At 39.4% G+C, this 21,565-nt stretch overlaps 1 protein-coding gene across 1 annotated transcript in view; it reads right to left on the bottom strand.

The window, feature by feature from the left end:
* Positions 1-9,701: 9,701 nt before the first annotated feature.
* The window catches only part of GPR133 (G protein-coupled receptor 133), a 153,953-nt gene continuing 142,089 nt past the window's right edge, over positions 9,702-21,565 (bottom strand). The window contains exons 22-25 of the mRNA XM_009580323.1: positions 15,141-15,267; positions 13,783-13,824; positions 10,983-11,075; positions 9,702-10,280 (exon numbers count right to left, since the gene is read on the bottom strand). Coding sequence (XP_009578618.1) covers positions 10,185-10,280; positions 10,983-11,075; positions 13,783-13,824; positions 15,141-15,267 — 358 coding nt within the window. The 3' untranslated portion in view covers positions 9,702-10,184. The remainder of the gene's footprint in view (positions 10,281-10,982; positions 11,076-13,782; positions 13,825-15,140; positions 15,268-21,565) is intronic.

Below are 21,565 nucleotides of genomic sequence, written 5' to 3' on the forward strand. Positions count from 1 at the left end.
CAATGTTTCCTCGGTCTCAAACAACTATCAAGGTACTAGGTCTTTTAACGGCACTCACTCTTGAAGGCTGCTTGAACAAGGCTGGTTTAAGAGAGTCAGCAGTGGGCAGGAGCTCTCTCTATTTGATTGAAACTATCAATGGTAGAAATAGAATAGCTTTAGACACAGTTATAGCATGGATGATAGAGTGTGGGCATCTTATTCAAACAGAAGCAGAGAGGTCCTGGTTATACAGACGATGTGTTATTATGCTTTGGTATCACTGTTACCATGTGTGAGAATTTTATTGCTTTCTGGCAGGAATAACTTGAAGGAGTAACAGTGGTTTTGGCCATGACAGCAGGCGACCAACTCTACTGTGGTTTATGGGAATTTCTTATTTAGCAGAAGAGTAAATATTGCTCCTTTTGGCGCGTCACCCCTGCCCCTCCCAGGCAGGTAGCTCCGTCCCTCTGAAGATGGGGATTAATGTGCACTCTGACCCATCAGCAGATCCCCTGTGTCCCGCCAATTCTGCAGGGGTGTTTCTTGACTGAAATCAGGTATTTTGGGCCAGGCTCCTACTGCTGGCAACCAGGGAGAGGTTGAAGATGTGCATATGCAGTGTGTGCCTTGTACACCACTTCCATAGAACAAAGTGAGTTGCTGTCTATGGCCCTTGGCCCAAACAAAGAATAAGGCTGCAGCCTGCCTTTGTATTACTCATTTTGCATGGCAGTTTTCTGGGGTTTTGTTTGTTTGTTTGTTTTTTCTCCTTAAACTGCGTCTCTAAGTTCTTACTTTGTCACCTTGGAAAGTACAGTGTTTCACAAATTATAGTACACAGAAGGAAACTAGGGTTTAGCTGTTTTGGGCTTCCCAATGAGCATTTCTTGTAGTGCCGTTACTGAGGCTGTTATCTGAAAAATAGCTCTATTAAATGAAGAGCTTTGATATGTAGGAAGAAAATTATCTGATTTTTTTTCCCATGTTAAATTACTATACTGATGCACATCCAGGAGGGACTGTATTTTTCTTGCGGAAAGAACAGTTAAGTGTTCATAGGACCAAACATTTTCTTAATGGGAAGGTGTTGTTAAAAGTTGCTCTAGAAAATGTTTTGTTGTTTGTCATTACGAGCTATGGCTAATGTAACAGTTACAGGGAAAAGACAGACTGTTATTTCACGGCTTGCTCTGCGCACACACGTGAGCTCTGCAGAAGGATTTAGGTGGCTGAAGGAAGAGGACAGCAGAGCGGGACGCGCGGTGCGGGTGAGGAGTGATGTGCCACCACTTGCACCGCTGCAGGCGAGCAGGAACTGCTGCGTCAGGGCTGGAGAGCCCAGTCGAGGTGGGGAGCCTTGCTTCAGCCTGAATGCAAGACTGCTGTGCTTGCAGGGGACAGGACTAAGGATGTTTTCCTTGCTTCACGCTTTCTTCCAGTTGCCTTAGGCAAGTCCCTCTCGGTGTGCCAGCTTTTGTGGGGGCTCCTGTTAGACACCTAACATGCTGTCACCTGAGTCTGCGCCCCAGAGCAGAGCTGTAATTGCACAAGGCAGTGAGTGCTGGACTTCAGGCTCTTCAGTGCCTGGCTTTGTAGTGCCTGCTTTTTTCATGGGTCTAGTCTGTTGGTAGACTAGAAAATAAGTTTGATTTCAGAAGTTCCTTTGATTTCAACTGCCGTGGATTCAAAGAGAAATTACTCATAGAAATTACTTTCTTGAAGACATGGCGTAAATATTACCCTTTACTGTCCACTGAAATCCTCCTAAGTGGCTATTCTGATCCAAATAAGTTCTGCTCTTAAGATGGCAGAGCACAGCGTGAGTTATTTTATTTTGCAGTACAAATGTATCCTGTATTGAGTGTCTGAGGCAGGCAATTCAGGAAGTGTAAATAATAACTGATTTTGACTGAAATGCCTTGTACACTGGAGACCCTTCAGACAAGCAGAGAGCAGCTTTCACACATTTTTTCCAGCCACGCTGTAGAACAGAATGCAGAAATCCAGATTTGTGACACTCTGGGTAATTCCTGCTCCCCTACTGGAAAAAAGAAAAGACTGCACTGCTTCACTGGTGTGGCTTTTTGCCTGTGACAAATGCACTGACATAACCTTTTCTGTGATTATTCATTTTCCTTAATGGATTTAAGAGAGAGGAAGTTCCTTGACAGTATTATGGAAAGATGCAGCAACTACGCTGTGGCAGAGAGGAGGTATAAGGCACGTAATATATCCTGGCTTTGCAGCAGTGCTGTAGAATGAAATGCTGTGCTCTCCCCTGCAGAATGTAACTGATGAAAATTCCATCTACTGTGGGGCAGTCTCGGGGGGGAAGGTTGCTCCTGAAGATGATAAAAGCAGTGACAGAAAAAAGGACAATACAGGAACTATTATACATACCATGCACATACAGTGAATAAAAACACAGCTCCACACAGGAGGAGTGCGTTTAATGACGTATTGATGAAACATTTACTGATACAAATGTGGGGGGTCACCATCTGACCTCGCCTGTCTTGCCCTGTGTCTGTGTGTGTGCATGCTTGGCGATGCAGCGTGCTGCAGAAACCCGCTTCAGGTGCTGCTGAACTGGCAGCAGGAAAGTCTGTAGTGCTCAGGGGCTCTCGGCGAGAAACACTGTGTGGTACTGTGCCGTGCCACAGGCTTGCTGGCTCAGGGCACGTGGAAGGTCGGTGGGAATGTCTGCGCTTATACAGGATCTGCTGCCGATGCGTGGACTGACAGCACGTCAGGGCAAGGTTGATGAATGTGGATGTAGGAAGGTATTGCTAGGAACTGCATGCGCCATCAGAGCCTCCCCGGCTGGTCGGGGCAAGTTGAAGCAGCAATATGCTTTCTGCAGTGCTTTCTACAGCAGACTTTGCTGCAAAGACCCACTGAAGCTAATTTGAATCTATTCAAATCTGTATTCTGTTCAGAGATTCGTGTGTGCGTATAATCACCATACTCAAAAGGTGAATAATCCAAGGAAGTTTGACTGTCCAGTATTACCAGAGCACCGATCAACTCATTCTGGATGTGAGATCTTGAGATATGGCTCTTTCACACCAGCATGATTTAGTCTATTAGTTGCTGGTGTTATCAGCATTTTACTCAAACTATTTTCTTCTCCACACCATGCACATCATCTGCAGGGTGATCCTTCTCTGTGTACTGTTTGCCCTACACAGAAGTCTTGATATCTTTAATTATCTTTTCTTTTTCAGACTGTGATTGAACTCTGTTCCTAACAGCTGATTGGCAGTAAAGGCTTAAGTTGCTGCTTAGAGAGTTACCAACAGTAAACTAATTTTTTGCCAGGTGATAATCAGCCACTAGTTTTGATATCCCCTTAGTTTGAAGGTATAAGAAATTATTTATAACATCACCAAATAATGGATAGTCTGGCTTTTAAGAACGCATTCTGGGAGATCTTTTGCATGCTGTATGTTGACTTGCTGTTACTAGCAGGCAATACTGAGCAGCCTTTTAGGCATATAAAAACGTAAGACTGAAAAATATCCCTACCTCATGGGGTTGATACGTAAACTTGCAGTGTATTCTATTGACTACACATCTGAGATTTTAATGCACAATATACAATGTAAATGCACAATATTCAGCTTACTAATTGTGAAATGTAGTCCACAGACTTTTTTCATTATATAATTATGTCCTTTGCTGCTGCTGCAGAAAGCTGTCTGTGCAAATACTCACAGATGCTAAGCCTCAGATCCTGAAGCCTCCCAGGCATTCATCAACAGAGAGTGTGAATGTCCCATGGGTCGCAATGAGGTCTGAGCTTTGCCCTTTTTCCTATATGAACACATGCCCATATACCCCCCACCCTCTTTTTTTTTCTTTTGGAGAGTGTAAAATATGACAAATTAGTGATACGTGACTGGCTAAGTGAGAAGATGTGCTCACATTTAGTTGACCTGTGCAGAATCTGAAACAAAAATGCCAGAAGGAAACATGCTGTAGTCAACATAATATGAATTTTAAGTTGTCAAAATCCTAGTATATAAGGCCCAGATTTTCCAAGGAGCATTTGATCTTTGCTGCTTAACTTGAGACACTTTGGGAAGGTAAAAATTTCATTTTGTTTTGTTGTGCATTTTCCTCCAGAATATTATCAGCACAAACTAAAACTTAGGGCTTTTGCAGTGACAGTTGTTTGTGCTTCCTTTTTTTTTTTTTTTTTTTTTTTAATGCATTATTCCATGTTCATAAGCAAATGCTTAGCTTGGAGCATGTTTAAAGGAACACATGCAATGTTCAATCAAGGCTGCTTTTGTACAGTAAGCACAGAAAATAACATGGGGAAAGAAAACTTCAGTAGCCTTTGGTATAGGTAAATTAGCCTGAAACTGCTCTATCGGGAATTACCGTTAGCAAATTACCAACTGGTCAAGGAAGCTGTTTGGTAAAGATGCACTGAACAATGCCTAAAAGCCACCCTTATGGCTCAATATTTCTGTCGTGTGTCAGCACCTGGTGAATATGCTGTCAGTGGTACATTCAGTATTGTAATCACCCTTGACAAGATAAAATATGGCCTCCGAATTCCAAGAACATATGGGATTATTGAGAAAGAAAATTGTGTGAACAAGGGCAATTATAGCTGTAACTATCCATGACATACTACACTGAGTCATCCAAGCATAACATAGATATAATGAAAATATTTTTAAAGGCAAACATGATGTAAACCAGTGCCAAAGTTATCTAATTTATTATTTTATCATGAATGATAAATGTTAAAAATACCCTCTACATTTCACAGAATAGCAAGAAAGCATTCTTTTATGTATGCCTTGCTACATGATTTGCAGGCATACAAAGGGAGAAAAGTTTCTTTGTAATGGGTATTGAAAGATGATGAAACATCTTTGTCATTTAAATTCCAATCTTTAATTTTTCAGGATATAATTGCTCTAGTTATTCTTCGTCATATAATTCCCCTCCTATTTAACTTCCCATCATTACCCCACCACATCTACACAGCTATGCAACATAGAGGAGGCAGTTGGCAGCCTATTAATCACAATAGAAGTAGCTTTAACCTGGAAAACATGTCATCTACAGGATTGCACCCCTATGATGATAAGATTTTGGAGCTGTTTGTTCTTTGAGATGTAACATTTCTGGACTTACATTATCATTTTCAGATGAAAGCGTAGTAGTAATATATTTGAATACAATATGCATTAATTTAAAAAAAAAAAAAATCACAATTTTTATAATGCATTTCATTATGACCCATTGCCCTGCTCTAGAGTGAAACTAGTCCTAAAGCCAAAGTTTCAGTCTCTGAGCCACTTGAAGTGAGGTCTGAACCTTGTGCTGATTTTCTGCACTGGCTATATTAAGCCCCAGAAGATCGCTTTCTGCTAGAAAGGCCACAAGTTGGCTGTCCTGAAGGGACAGAGGAATCCCACCCATTTGATGCAGCTCTGGGGCACCATCAAAGTAATTCCCTCCTTTCGCTCTGATGCAGCGTATGCGGCAGGTAGCCCTGCTAGCCCTACTCCACGTACAAGGATGCTCCCATGTGTACGTTGGACTCTGCAGCCACAAAAAAAAAGGACATCTCTGCAGCTGTTAGAAAAAAGTAAAGTGGAGAAATGTCTGTCCTAATGCTGTAGCAATTAACAGATGCTTTCCATTGTAACAGGACACTGCAGAGAGTAAATATGGGGGGGGTCAGGGCGAATGTTAGGGGGCCACACTGTACAATGTTTTTGTCCTCAGCACTGGAGCCAGCAACAGGTGAAAGAACTAAAATTATGGTGTAGCATTAGTATTTGATAATAAATGCTCTGTTTGTCAACTGTAAGTTTCAAAGCACTTAACAAAGACAACAGTATCATTGTCTTCATTTCACTGATGGGATAAACACATATTCAGGAAAAGTTACTTGCTGAAGGTCACGCAGCAGGGTAACAGCAAAGCAATGGCAAAATCCCTGGCGTTTCTGAAACACCATCCTTTCTGACCATGCCTGTGCTCCCAGGCATCCAAAACATGGATAGTTGGTGGCAGTTGATAGTTGCTACAGTTACTTGGCTGCAGGAGAGTGCAAACTGCCATGGAAAGTTAATTGTCGCATGTGCACCCACAGAAAACAGCAAAGAAGATGCAGGTGTGGTGATAGAAGAGACTTCTGAAAGATGTGTGTATATATATTTTTTTTTTTTTAATATGTGTGTGTGTGTGTATTTATCTAAATATAAGTGTGTGCATGTCACACACACACAATACTATATTCAGAGATCTAGTAGAATGAGTTTCCCTTCTAAGTCTGAGACAGATTCTGTTTGTCATATTCATAAATGTCATTTTTTTCACCTAGGAACTGACCTTGACCAGATTGCTGGAATAGTTGGGTTAGAAGAAATAATCTGCAGGAGATGCTTCATAAAACAGGCTCCTTTCTTAAAGGGGAGGAAATTACTTTCCTCAGTATATTCTGTGAGTATAAACTTTAACACAAAAATATTGTCTGCACATTACCTAGGCACACCTGACACATATAGTAGGACTTCTCATATGAGTAAAGCTCTGCTTGTGCAATCACAATAGTACTCATAGGGAGCCATAATTGTTATGCTGTTGTTTATAACCCATGTCAAAAGAATAATTTGAACAAATACAAAGTTCTCTTAGGAAATTAAGATTTCTTATTTATTTGGGGGAAAAAACAACAAAACTAAATTATTTTACTACTTACTGGCAAAGTCATTCTTGCTACATTACCTATTTTAAAACTCACATCTCATTCAATTACGTTTTCATACCATTGACAAAATGATGCTGTCCTGAAAAAAATACTGCAATAACTGCTATATACAAGCCCATAAATAAACTGCAAGATTTTCAGGCTTCAAAAGACTGAGGACAGGAAGAGATTGTTTAAAGATTCATTTGAGCATTTCTTATTCAGTACATTTGCTGCATTCAGTAACAACAAAAATACATTGAATCAAACAAAAAGAATAGACTTAGATGGCAATGGAACTCATTTTTACTTTGTGTTTTTTTACTGGTTTACCAAAACCAGAAGAAACCCCATCCCCAACCTAGTATTATAAATACAGTGTTCTAGTCCTAACCTCATGTGACATAAACAAGATAAACTGCTTCATCACAAGTAATGTTCAAAAGTTAAAGCATGGGATGCAGGTTATCCACAGTGGATCTCAGTAGATACAGGTTAATAAATGTTCCCTTAATATATAATACATCTATGTCACATTCTAAAGTATAAAACCAAAAACATTTTCACGCTTTTCTTATTTTTGGTGAACAATTTTAAAATATGGTATACCTGGATGAAAAACAGATTTAGCCCTTTATACTACTGTCATTTGGTACTGTCATTTGTATGTCACATGTTTTTCTCCAGTGGACCTTGGGTAGTGACATAGGTGACCAATATACATCAGCACAGGAGGAAATGCAGGCAATGAAAATTGTCTAGAGGGGAATATTCTTAAAAATTAAGATTTTTTTTTAAAAAAAAAAGCTTTTATATGTCCTCTGGTTCATTCACAGAACTGCTTGTGCTATAATACAATGATTAGAAGAGAAACAATCAAGGAGGGTTTCAATCTATATCCATGGTCACAGTGTTAAAAAAAAAAAAAACAAACCCAACAACAACAAAAAAAACCCAAAAAACCACAACAAAAACCACATGCTCCAGTATAAAAAATATGCTTAAATATGTTGTCTGCACACAATACAAACACTGAACTCTGTTATCACAGTACTGTTCTGTTACAATCTCCTCCATACATTCCAAGGGCTCCTTCTACTGTGTCTTTTTCGGAAAAGAAATAATCATTCTCAGGCCAAGAAAAGCCCATATATTTGCACAGCTGTAAGACAGTCCAATGTAGAAAAGTCTAGGAAAAAGCCATCCACAAAAGCCAAAATAAAGACATAGCCATTTAGATATTTAGCTTTTACTGACCTGCCTTTTAGAGTTAGCTGTCAACAACTTGAGATATTTAGCAATAGGAAACACAAGATTAGAAGCCTATATATTTCATGCATGTATATGTGTGATACGCAGTATGTCACATTCTGCTCTGTTCCAGCTGCATAAATCCAGCATATATCTGGTGAAACTAAGGTAATTTCTGCAGAATGTTTTAACTCATAGGCACAGACAAACTTGGGTGGACTCTGGGGTTTCAGTTTGGTGACCATACCAACAAGTCTTGGCCAGGAAGGGGGGAAGGCACAGGAGGTGGAAAAGATTGGTCCAAATTGAAACAGATAATTTTTTGTAAGTGCAGGAAGGAAGCATGGAGAAAACATGTTTTGGATCAATCAAAAATGAAATGCATTGATGTTTTCTAAACTTTCAACTCCATTTCTTTTGGATTAAACACTTCACTAAATTCAGTCCTAATTGATGAATGTTTCTTTTCCCTAAAGTTCAATTTCCTTTTATTTTCTTTTTCACAAATTTACTATCCAATAAAAAATTTCCACCCTGCACATTAGGGTGCAAATACCTTTTCTCTTGGAAATCAATAGCAGATATCTTGCTAGATTCACTGGTACCAGAAATGGTCCAAGCTGCTGAAGATACAAACCTTTAATTAAAAAAAAAAACAAAAAAAACAAAACACCACCACAAAACCTCTTAGCAAAAAAATGAGGTTGAAGATTTGCATATTTCCCTCCTTTTGTAGTATTTTGAGAGCCCAGTGTATTAGGAAAGCTAATTACCTTGGTAATTCCTGCAAACCAGTATACCTGGTGTGGAGGGAGACAGCTACCGCAAACAAGGAAGAGCTGGGGATACAAAGACATGGCTGCAATGCCATTCTGCAAAGGGGGCCTCATCTTTGGAAATGACTCTGGAGACCCTGGCTGCTGAGTAAATCCTAGAGCAAGACACATATTTAGGGGCTCTGAGCACCTCCAGGGCTTATAGTCTGCTTTACCCACAGATGGAAAGGTGCATCATTGGCGTAGCTGAGATTGCACCCCCTTGTGCTCCGAACATCACTTCTGAGAACCTACAAAACACCGGTTGAAAGAAAAATTACAGGGGTTTTTTCCTCCTTAAAGATACTTCATAGCAGTACTAAAGCAGAAGCTATTAAGAGCTGAGCAGAGTTTTAAAACCACAGAAGACTCTGCAGAGACCTATTTAAAAGATGTCTGTAAGTAACAATACGTAGACTTATTTGTAGTCTGGCTGTCTTCACAGTATATCATTGTGTTACATTTTTGTGGCTGGAATTCAGTGTCTCAATTTGACCAGTAAAAGGAGAAAGTCACAGTGCCAGGTTTTGATTTCCAAAAGCTACAGTGCACTTGTGAAATGCACTTGATGGACAGTTGTTGATTGCATCCAAAAGCTTCAGGCAAAGCAATGCAAATACTTCGTATTGCGATATGTCAGCAGTCACAAATCAGCGATAGAATTGCTGGGGACTGCTATAGGACCACCTTAGCCATTTCTGCCTTTTACAGATACGATGTAAACAGGAATAGCTAAAATACTAATAGGCCACGTATAGAAGTATTACATGTTGCATATGCTGTTTATGAGCATAGCGACATATGTGTATATTAGCTTTGCTAATTCCACACCTGTGCTGGGAGCTGAGTAGCTCGAACCTGCTTCTCCCTCAAGTCCTGGCTTCCTTGTAGCATTTAAAATAATCACCCCACTATGTATTTTCAATAAGCTTCACTGCGATAATTGGATTCTGTAAGGTAATAAATGCAAACAGAGAGTGCACAGCAAGACCAGATTAGCCCCATTACAACATCACAATGGGAAGCATTTCATTTTAGAGCATAAAAATCCATCTTTCCAGAGGTATGTTGCCTTTCCTCAGTTCTGGGAGCTGGAATGATTCAGATAGCAAAAAGCCTTTTTTTGCGTACCTAGTGTTTTCATCATTGCTGACAAAACCATCCAGTGTATATTTGTGCTAGTTATTTTTACAGGTATTGCTAATAGCCAAGTGGTGGAATGTGTTACAGTTTCGAAGGCAAGCAGATGAGGGCTATCTACTCAACAAAACAGTATGGCAATTTCCAAATTATTAGGCAGTGATTAAAAAAGCAGTTTTCTACTGGTATTAACAGTGAGAAAAAACTGGTGGGCACTGTGTCAGAGGTCCTGAATGTATGGCTTAGTTTTCACAGAGAAGCTGGTATTACTGTCAGACTGCTGATAAATCAATGCGGTTGGCTGAATTGGTGCTTTTATCCCAGGTGTTCAGCTTTGTGGGGGTTGTGCCTGGCCTGTTCCCAGTCATCTGGAAAGCAAAATAATATTGAAAATAGATTTATTTATTTTGCTAAACCACTCTTGTCTGGATGAAATAAAAGCTTGGAAGCATCTATTTACATTACAGTGTTGTCACAAAGTCTTGAGAGCATATGCCATAAAGGATTTTTAAATAGTTATTGCCAGGTTCTAAGGTGATTGGCAGCGATCCCTTAATAATACCTATCACTTCAGAAATCTGGTTCTTTATAAAAACAAATGTCTCCTGCCTCAAGACAATTTAAGGAGAGCTAGAAAAGCATATTCACATGTTGACTTATTTAAGAGTTTATTCCTCAGGCTTAAATGTAAAAGTGCCCTATCAAAAAGCCATCATCATCAGACAAATACATTGCCAAAATGCTGCTTGAATGCATAATATGAAGTCTATTACAATTGTTGGGAATGGTGTCATTGAACCATAATCCAGAGCTCATAAACCTTTGTTTACTTTTATTTGATAGTTTACCAGAAAGCAGAATTTTGTCCTTTGCTTTCAAAACAGATATTGGAGCTGCAACTTAATACTTGCTGGTTCCACCTGTCTACACCACGCACTAGGTTAGGTACTAAAAATACCTACATGCCGCCTTCTGTTCTTTCTGTGTCCTGTTCTTTCTAACAGAATTTAATGTGGAACATTTTCAAGTACAATATGGGGGGAAAAAAAAAAAAGAGGAGGAATACTTACAATGTCTGAATTGAAGGGTTTCACATTGATGTTGCGAGTCGAACTACTGGTAAGGGACCAGACCTTGGTTTTGTGCTTAAAGGCAGCTCTAACCTTTGGGGAAAAAAATGAAACCAGATAGAAGATTTCATTTGAAAAAGTTGTGTTTATTTTCACAAGTGTAGCTTACAGCCATTTCCCCATTATCCTTCCTCCACATTAACGTCACTGTATTAAAAAACAGTAAACAATCCACCCCTACACTTTTCTTTATATTTATGGTCTCATTTTAAAATTTAACTTTATTTTTCAAGTATCCATACTTTAAATACAAAACATTTTATAACCTCATTTATTTCTCATTTCATTGGCAACATTTTCATGTTATCTGGGTTATCCCATCCTCCTAGATGTCCAAGGTATGACTGTATTACCATTCATCTTGTTAAAAATAAAAAATAATAAAAGCAAAACAAACAAAACTGCAGGGCATATAAGCATACATCCCCAGTATTTGCAGTTCTGGTTTGAAAGATTTCATAAGGTGCCATTATATTGATTTTCAGCAGCTCACTAGGACACTTTCATATTTTCTAACTACATATACAGCCTCAGGCTGGACCACAAGCTCCCCCATTCGGGCAGGCGCTCCCCAGAGCTCACGCAGCCCTGATGGTACTCAGATGCCATGAGGATGTAAGCCAGCTGCCAGCCTTTTGAAACTGAAATTATTTAAAGATGCTGGATGAAATTCCCTATAGATGTAGAAAGATTCTGCACCGAGGTGAAAATAATCAGCTGCATAAAGAAAAGATGGTGAGGCAGTCCTTCTTTAGGCAAGTAGGTGAGATTTCTCAAGGCTGGAAGTGATTGACCAGTGCTACGATGTGATAAAGAACATCTTGTCAGGAGGAGCTTAGTCTGCAAAACACACAAAGTAATCCTTCCTCCCTGTTCTACACTGGCATGGGCTCAGGTACACATGCTGTGTCCAGCATCCCAGGAAAAACGGGCCAGCTGGAAACAGCGCTGAAGAGAGCAGTGAGGATGATCACAGGTCAAGCAAACATGGTTACGAGAAGCTCAGGTTGTTTAATCAGAAGAGGAGACTGGGGGAAGAGAGAGCAAGTCTTACAGTCTTCCCTTTCCTGCAGAGAAGGGAATTATCTACTCTTCACAGTAGCTAAAACAAGAAATAAGAAGCACAAACTGCAGTAAGAAAGATGAAAACTACAGTTTAGGAGTGGCAGTAGTGAGGCTCGGAGCCAAATTGCTGAGGGAGGTCGAGGGGCTTCAATGACTGAGCTGTCAGGGGTGACTGGCGCGTTGGACGTGTGCTGCGGGAGAGGCTGCTCAGGTCCCCATCAGACCCATTCTCCTGTGCTTCTGTATAATGTGTGTGCATTCCCAGTCCAGGAGCACTGGGAATAAAGCTTTCTTTTTTACCCAACTACTTGGAATTATCTGCAGGTTTCATTTTACAGTATCTGAGTTTTACTTCTATGATAAGAACAAAATTCTCAAGAAGAATTCTCGCAGTTTAGCTGAAGAAGTATTTTAGATATTCACAGCATGCGATGGAGCCAGTAAGACCTGCTCTCCAAAAAATGACAGTTCACATTAGCTATATATGAACTGTTTTCTGAGGCTACAAATTCTGAAAAGTTTCTGAATTTAATTTCTCATGAGGTTCCTGGAAAAATTGCAGCAGTTCAAATATTTGTATTTGATGTAAGGCATTTGAAGCTTGAGAGCAGGAAGAAAGCTTTCTAAGCCTAGAGGAGAATAGAATAAAAAAATATTTTTCCTCCTTCCCTTTAACTTTAGTTGATTTCAATAAAGATCAAGAATTTCGTAGTCAGTCCTGACTCTCCAAACTGATTGTAGCAAAGATCATATCAGTGCTCTAAGACTGAATAGGTTGGCAAATATTAATAAATAATAACATCACGGGAGAGCTGGAGTGCAATTGTTGCATAGGAAGAAGCAGCAGGCTATGGGGCAGAGCTACTTAGCAGCATCCAGAAGAGCAAGCTGTGGGAGAATCAAAGCTATGTGGGTATTCACGGAGCAGTACCCCCCGTCAGTGTGCGGGAAATGGTTTTCATAAGAAACTTTCGTTATCAGTAATATATGTTGCTGAGCATTTTCTGCTATCCACCAGGGGAGGAGAGGATGCTGCAAGCTCCAGGCCCAGCAGAGATGGTCTCCACAAGACCCATTCACATCAGTCTTGCCTCGGTTTTACCCCAGTTGCTCTGAGACAGCCTTAATGCAAAAAGATGCCTCTTGGTCCGCTATGAAAACCTGAACTTCCTGCCAAGAAAAATACCTGGAATGTGTTCTGCTCTGTTTGGTTTCCCATTAAGGATTGCATGAGCAACTTCCAAAAGTATGTTTTGCTGAGAATAATATTTATTTTCCTCTCTGGAATTGCAGATGTAACAAAGCCAGAGGCCCCCCAACGGGGACTGCCAGAGTGAGTCCTTCTCCCACTATTTGAGCATCCTCCCTTAGCAGTACAGCCCATGCCCTGCTCAGCCCCTCCAGCCCTCAGGAGTGCTTCTTCCCTTAGTCTTGAGCTGCCTTCTCTTATCTTTTTTTTTTATTTTAAACCTTTCTTATGTTAAATAAAATAAATGTCAAGCATGGGTCAAAACGCTGCAAGTCACAAAGTCACTAACAGTCATGTATTAATTGAAAGAAAAAGGAAATCAGTGGCATAGCAGGCAACGGTAATGGAGAAAGTATTTTCTTGTTTTATACTCACGTTACTTGAATCTGGTAACACCAAAGTTGTTAACACCATTTGGTTACATACCTCTGAATTCAGAAGACAGTGAAACAGGAACATGAAAAATCCCTGGAAACAGATAAAAGGGAGAAGGGTGAAGACTGACTATGAAGAATGAAATACAATAATGTATTTCTCACAGTATTGTATAAAGCAGGTATCGAGCTGCTGGAGATCTATAAATATCGAAGAGTAGACCAAATTGTGCCCCATGTTGTGCAGACCAAACGTCTGCAGCATTAGGTTACTATGAGGCTTGTCTGGACCTTTTCCTGTAAAACAGCAACTCCCAAACTTTGGGGTGTTAAAGGAGAAAAATCTGGCTGAAAAGAAGCAGGAATTCTATTTTCATGAGAATAAGAGAACTTTTTGTCTGTGCTTGCAAAGATAAAGACAGAGAGAAATGCTCTTTGGGAAACACCAAATCAATATTTTTCACGTTAGAAAAGCAAGGTATTAGCATTTAGGAAAACTTTCACAACAGAATTTTGCTATCTTTGGGCTTTTTGTCCAATGGAAAGTGAAAAGGTCCCATCCCCTTTCTCTCCCAAAATAATTTTATTTTCTTATTTAATTAACAATTGTTAATTAAATGTTTAATTAAATAGTTGTTTAATACTCTTGGGGAATATTCAGCCAAACTTATGATTTTTTATTTTGGATGAAGGTTGTAACTTTTCTTATCAGCTTATCAGGAGAACTCAGTTGCACTCTTTTTGTGACCATAGTGGTATTTGTTCCTGAGACAAAAAAGGGTTTACACGAGTTCATTTTTTTTGCCCTTTGTCATCATTATTTGGGAAAGAATTATAACACACCTCTAGGTTTATGCCTCTACTGAAACATCTGCTTAAAGCTAAGCAGATGCTTAAATGCCTTCTTGGACAGAGCTATTTTTCTGGATTGGCGTTTCAAGAAGACAGGGGTCTAACTGCGTGCATGCAAGAGTCATGTGCTGGTTTCTGCAGCATGCAGAATAGCTGCACTTTTCTCCTTATGCCACACCATTCCCCAAACTTCTGTTTGCTTTCATTTAGTCTCAGTAATGATGCCTCGAACTGACACTGAAAAATTGTTCTGGTATCTCTACTAAAGAATCTTGCCTGTGGTACATGGTGCTGGAAGAATGAATTTCATTTTTCAAGCTCACTGTCTCATTTATTTAATTATTGCTACGGGAAACCCTAAGGCGCAGGATAAAAGTTCTGTTCATACAGAGATTAAACAACTGCCAGCACTGTATGGTCAGCACAGACTTAAAAGACAGAGGAAGGAACATAGAAAAAAATGCAATAAACACAAGCATGTGAAAACATTACTAATGATCCGTTTATTGGATCTCAGCAGCAGTTCAGTAGCCATAAACTCTCCCACCAGGTACTTACTTGTAGTGAATTGAAAACAGCAAATATATATTGAAATACTAATGCGTGGGCATTGACAGCCAAAATCCCAAAGATCCATGAGCTTCCCAAGATTGGTAAGAGAACAGCGACGGCTTTAGCTGTTAGTCTGAAAGAGAAAACAAAACCAGGAAATGTTATGAGACAGTTAAACAAATTTCAGCCCACACACCAGGGACTTTATCAATTATGTCCTGGCAGCAAGGCAGTGTGTGTATGACTCTCTTCGCCACAAAATTCTTTTAATGGGCAAGTCTCTTAATTACTCATTCCTCATTTCTGAAAATGGGGAAAACAGAACTTCAGTATCACATGGGATAAATACAGATTGAGAGTCAGTAACTGAAGGTGCAGTGGAAGAGATGGTCCTATAACTATGGCAGCCATATCCTCAGTTTACAGTGAAGTATCATCATTTTGTCAGTGTGGCGTCAAGTGTAAGAGCCAAAGACAGAGGGCAGAAACTAACAAAGGCAGCATCACATGGAAAAACTAAAACTACTGTATAGTATATCCAAAATACATTTGCTCAGCACTATAGTTGAGTCAAGACAACACAGTATTTCTGTTATAGAGAGTGACTTGCGATTTTTAATCACCACAAATGGGAAGAAACACGATGTACGTCTGCAAAATGCAAATCCTCTAGCACCGCGGTATTATTCTGGTACCACCCTGCTTTGTTCAGAGTTGATCCAGGGAAAAGTATGCCAAATATTGAAATAGTTTGTGTTTCTTGGAGGTCCCTACTGATATATGTTCACTCTGCTTAGCTTGGAGGACTTGACAGAATTTCAATAAAAGGTGATACGACAGCTGAAAAGCTAATAGCACTGAGAAAATAAGAGGGATTTTTGGTTTTGCCTTAATGAGCTATGTACAGTATGTTTGTTATAGTGGTAGATTAAAAGAAATTGTGGCATCCCAGAGAATTAAATGATCACGGAAAGTTCTCTGCAGCAGCTGAATTCTGTGGACCAAATTTTATATAAAGAGTAAACAAAGGGAACCACAGAGAAAACAAAGACATTGCGTTTAGAATTGTAAGATCACAGTTACGTCTCTTCAGTGTATTCATAGCCTTCTACATTAAAGACCAAAGAACTATGCACTTTCTACAAGGAGCTCATTTCCTTCATCTGCCACAGGAATTAAGGGCAGCCAAACCTCACAGAGCACTCAGGACCCTGTGGAAGAGGTACTGACAATTCCTGCATCCGTTTTCCGCTTTGACGAGCTATCTCTCTCTGCAACTGAGTACCGCTCAGCCACTTCCAAGAAGGACGGGCACAACTGAAGAAATTTAACTCATAAAGATTATTGCTTATCCCACACAACTGTCTTCGCCTTATGAAGCCCTCAGAGCATGATCTCTGATTCATGCTAATGAATTGCTCTAAAGAATTGTACTTTTGTGCCTGCATATACCCTGTAATATTGACTTCAAGGGTGTCATAGTAACAGCCCTACAGAGTGTTTCTAGTGTAATCACATTAAAAATAGGAAGACAACCAGATTAGTCTATGGAAGTCCTTGCCACAGGATGCTATGGACATCTAAAAAGGATCCTATAAATTCACAGAAGATAGTTCTGTTGTGGATTGTTAAATGTGACAACTCAGATGCAGCTGCTTGTGCAGGAAGTCCTAATCTTTTGTGTGCTGAAAGGTGGGAGTATGGATTTGGAGAAGAATCTCTCTGCTTGACCTGGGGATACAGGGTTGGATGGACGCCCAGTCCATCTGGTTTAATCCGAGATGGCAGTCCTTCTGTTCTTAGACTAATCCATCTGGCTTTTTGATTAAAACAATAAACACTTCCACAGTTTGTTTTCACATCAATTTGACCTGGTAAAGGCAGGTGTAAAATAGAGCAGGGCCAGGTGACAAATAACAGAGTTAATAAGTCATCACTCACTTTTTCCCAGTAAGTGTTACACATCTCGTTCACAGCACTGGGTAACCCAAAACCATGATGTTTGTCCATTCTGTAATCACTCAAAACCCCCCATGAATCCCGCAGCGCAAAACATTCTTGCTGTCAAGACACTACTAACCAGACAGCCCAGTGCAATTTTGCCTGTCAAGGATGAATAGATGTCAAACCTTTGCACACCCAGGCATCACATTTTCAGTGATTTTTAGTGCCCTATCAAAGGACAAACTTTTCCTCCTGGGCAGCCGAGTACAATTTTGGTGGTACAAGACAGAAAGCACAAAGAAGGGAACTGTCCTCATTTGAAACATGCTGAACCAACAAGGTAGATAAATCTAATCCCTACTTACCACAGCACTTACAGACACTTACTTAACTCCTGTTGTAGCCCTTGGGATTCAAACACATGCTTACAATTAAATATGGGTTTAAAATATTTCAGTGAATTAGTCTATGGTACAATTATAGATAAAGAAGCCAAGAGGGCAGTAAAGGCAACAGCGGTAGTGAGAAACTAAAAGTCAGTCCATGCTCACTAAAGCTACATTTTTCAGAAATTAGCCGATTTCTATTTAGCTGGAAACCTATGCAAGAGAGAAAGTTGTTTTAGGAAGATTAATGTCCTACTTGTGCCTTTTACCCCCTCGTACAGGTTCAGGAGAGAAGTGCATAGAGCTGCATGAAAAGAGACCACTTGTAATTACAACAAACATAAAACAAATGAGAATTTTGTACAACACAATTCAGTGAAGAAATCTTTTAATTAAACTTAGAGACAAGACACCTTGTTCATTTCAGTGACCTGAGCACACACTTTGTTATATCCGTGATTAAAAGTGTATATTGAAGTACTGCATAGGCTTTAGGTTTATACGGAAATATGGGACAGGGAAGAATCTGGAATCTTTTTTTTTTTCCCCTCTATTGATTCGTATCTTTATGTCCTCGGCCATAAATATTTCTGCACAATTCAATTTAATTCTGCAAAGAGTTTGTTCAGCCAGAAAATGAAGGGGTACCTTAAAACTTGAGCTCTCCTATTTAATTAAAAATGCATTTTAAAATATATACTTTTAAAACAGCTGATACAAGTTGATTTTTATGAATCAAGGATGTTTTGGGTATTTTTCGCTGTTAAGATTGAAGTTCATCACCTCAACTCTAATATAAGACATGCTCCATTGGGGAGCTGCCAGCAGACCACCTCTTGCAATGAACTTTGTGCAGAAAGACCTGTATAATCTTACAGAGCCCCTGTGCCTTCAGGAGAATGCATCTGTGCAGGACTCGGGGGGAGGATACGTGAACACCTGGAAGACGGGTTAGGCACATTCAGATTCCGTAATGGTTTAGATGTCCTCTCTAACCTGACCCAGCAGGTGATTAGTATGCCCAACACAGCTACATTACAAACCACCCTTTTTCTCTTTTGTTCTCACACTCTCAATTTTTATAAAATTTGCAGTTTGGAATATAATTTTCCCCAGCTGGTTTGTTGCCAAAAATAAGTTTTCATTATTTCTTTTTGAGTCACAGCATAAAAAGCTTCATCTGTAATTTGTAGTTGGGGGCAGAATAGACTTAGGTACTAGATTTCAATGTTTTCAAAATCATTCTTACAGTTTGGATTTTCAGGAGCCTTTAACATCATAAATGCCTTATACATTTTTTAAAAGAAGATATTAATAAAGACTGCTCACTATTAAGCAAAGGGTTCAGCACATGTGTAGCAGAAATACATAACTAAAAATGAAAACAAAATACAGACATGTGGAATTTTTCATGCAAATGTATTAATGTTTCATGCACATCCATTTAGAAGAGCAGCCATGTGATGATGGTGAAACTCATTTAAGACTATCTAAGGGTCAGGTCTGCATATGTATCACTTAAACCTCATTGCTTTTTTTTTTTTTTTTTGCCTAATTACTGCATAGCTTTCTATGCTTGCATGCTCTGAATTTCATCCTATGTATGAAATTATTAGTTCAAGGTGTTTATGAGCTTTACTCACCAAGCAAAGGACTCAGCTCTACTGTTCCTGCTCCTCTTTTATTTTCTTCCACTTACCCCTCCCCTTCCCATCCTTATTTCATTTTGTCTTTGAACTTTAAAAAAGAAAAATACTAAATGTAAAATGCTGTGTCAGAACACCACTAAGGTGGCAAGGTTAAAAAATCTTAGAAATACAAAAGTTAATGTTCACTAGGCACATTAATTCCGACACACTGCACATACTTTATTTTTTTTATTCCCATTTTTCTTTGCTACATGAATATTTTAGTAGATCAGTTCTAGTACACTAAGATATAAAGCGCAAATACGTGTTGGTTTTGGAGAAGGAAGACTGCATGACTTAAACTGTGCAACTTTAAAAAAAGTCACTACCATCGCTTGAGCTTTATATTGTCTATGAAATTGGTGACACGAAGAAGCAATACTTTGGGGCAGGGGCAGGTCTTACTTTGCAGATATTGAGGTCCATCCCCACCAGGACTTCATAAACCTTGCTAAAATCTTTCTTTGTCCTTGTGCCCTAATATGTCAGAAAACAGAACCACCATTGCCTTATAAAGAACCCTCTAAATTTCTCCTGTGTGCCCCTTCTCATGCTCTGGCCTTTGAAATTAGAAGCAACCTAACAGCCTGTTTCTCACATACACTTTTAAAAGCTCAGGTATTGTTCTTACTCTTCTGCAGTCTAACAGCATTAAGTTTGGTGAGCTTTTGTCTCTGCATCTATATACACTGAATGATCAGTCAGGAACAAAGCAAAACCAGCACGAAAGATTTCTTTTCTCCTTTCTCTTGTTTCCTTCTGCCAATATATTTTTTGAAAGTATGGACCTGTTATTACTTCATAATATAGACAACTTCTGGAAAATACAAAAACATCTGATTAAATTTTTATATGCAGTGTATATGGAATAGCCTTTGGGATATTACTAGCTTTACATAGCCTATCTATCATTTCAGTCTACAGTTAGGGTTGTTTCTGACTCTGCCCCAACATTGACAATCTCTTCAGCTGGGCTGCAGAGACTTCTGAAGCACCGCTCACCAAGAATCTCTTTGACATGACTTGATTTCATTCAGATTTGCATGCTTGTTTTTTTGCAAAAAGCAAACAGCAATTAATTAGGACTGCACAGTGCCACATCGTCTGCCATCAGATCTGCAGCAGCTGCTCTGCTGACAGTGCTGGTCCTTACAAGTTCATATATAGTCCCACTCACCTGAGCACTCCTGTGTGAATCCCGTTGTCGGGGCAGGGAGGGTGGAGTCCTTTGAAAATCCTTAGAAAATTTTTCTGATACACTTCTTACAAGAACAGCGTTAGCTTTATTCATTATTGTTAATCAAGCTGTCCATTTAACATGCACTTGCCCTTTAAATTTCCTGTCAAAAAAAGTATTTTTCTTCACTTTTCCTGTTCTTACAGTTTTATTCTAATTCCTGAGAAGTAAACCTTGCTCACCAGAGATCTTCCACTCTAAATTCCTTCAATTGGCTTTGTTTGGTTGCTTTTGTTTTAGCATTCACTTCAGGGCAGGATTTTGATATTTTCTGTGTATCTTGCTCAGTCAGAGACAGACTGTTAGCCAGTGGTTTACATCAGCTGAGATCCTGAAGTGTGCACTAATCAATCAATAGAGGAGGGGAAGTTTTCTGAGTTGGGTAATTATTATAGCTGTATTGAAGTCCCGGTGTGCAAGAAATACAGGTTTCAGCACCTCTGAGGTGTATTGTCATTACCAACATCATATAAAATCATTGCACTGTTACTGAAGTTACTAGGAACATTTTTCCAAGAGCAGGGTTGGGCCTTATAGTTTTATTGTATTTGCAATAGGTTTGGAACCGCTAAAATTGCTCCCTTCCCCTTATTTAATCTCTGCCCTTTTCTCTATTGCCCTGAGCACATTGTCAATATCTTACACCGATGCAGAACAACTACACTGACAGCTACAAGAAAGAAATTTCACTGCTTGCAGAAAAAAAAATTTATTACTTCTGTGAAGGGGACCCCTAATTCACAAATCAGTTTTATTGGTTATAAATGGAGCACTAATCCTTCTAAGACTTCTGACATCCACTTTTCAGTCATGATGCCTACTGAATTAAGAACTAAATTCAGACCCATAAGCCAAGATTGTATAATAATTGGAGGAAACACTGCCTCAAAAAAGCAAAAATCCGTCACAACAATTCACCAAAATTGTTACCCTGACAAATAGGCCTTTTAAGTGAAATGTCTCTCTTGTTTCTTAAACTCTTCACTAGCCACTGTCAGCAATATCCTTTGTAATTTATGTAAAAATAAATAAATCCAAAAACCTGTAACTAACATTTCAGACTAATGCTGGGAAACCACATGCAGCAATTCTGACTACGAATAAAAATGTTTTTCATTCAAGTTCAGCAGTGCTTCCCCCACACCCCCTGTCTACTCCATCTGACCGGCACCCAGG

Source organism: Fulmarus glacialis, unplaced genomic scaffold (assembly GCF_000690835.1).
Source record: "Fulmarus glacialis isolate BGI_N327 unplaced genomic scaffold, ASM69083v1 scaffold29876, whole genome shotgun sequence".
Lineage (NCBI taxonomy): Eukaryota > Metazoa > Chordata > Aves > Procellariiformes > Procellariidae > Fulmarus > Fulmarus glacialis.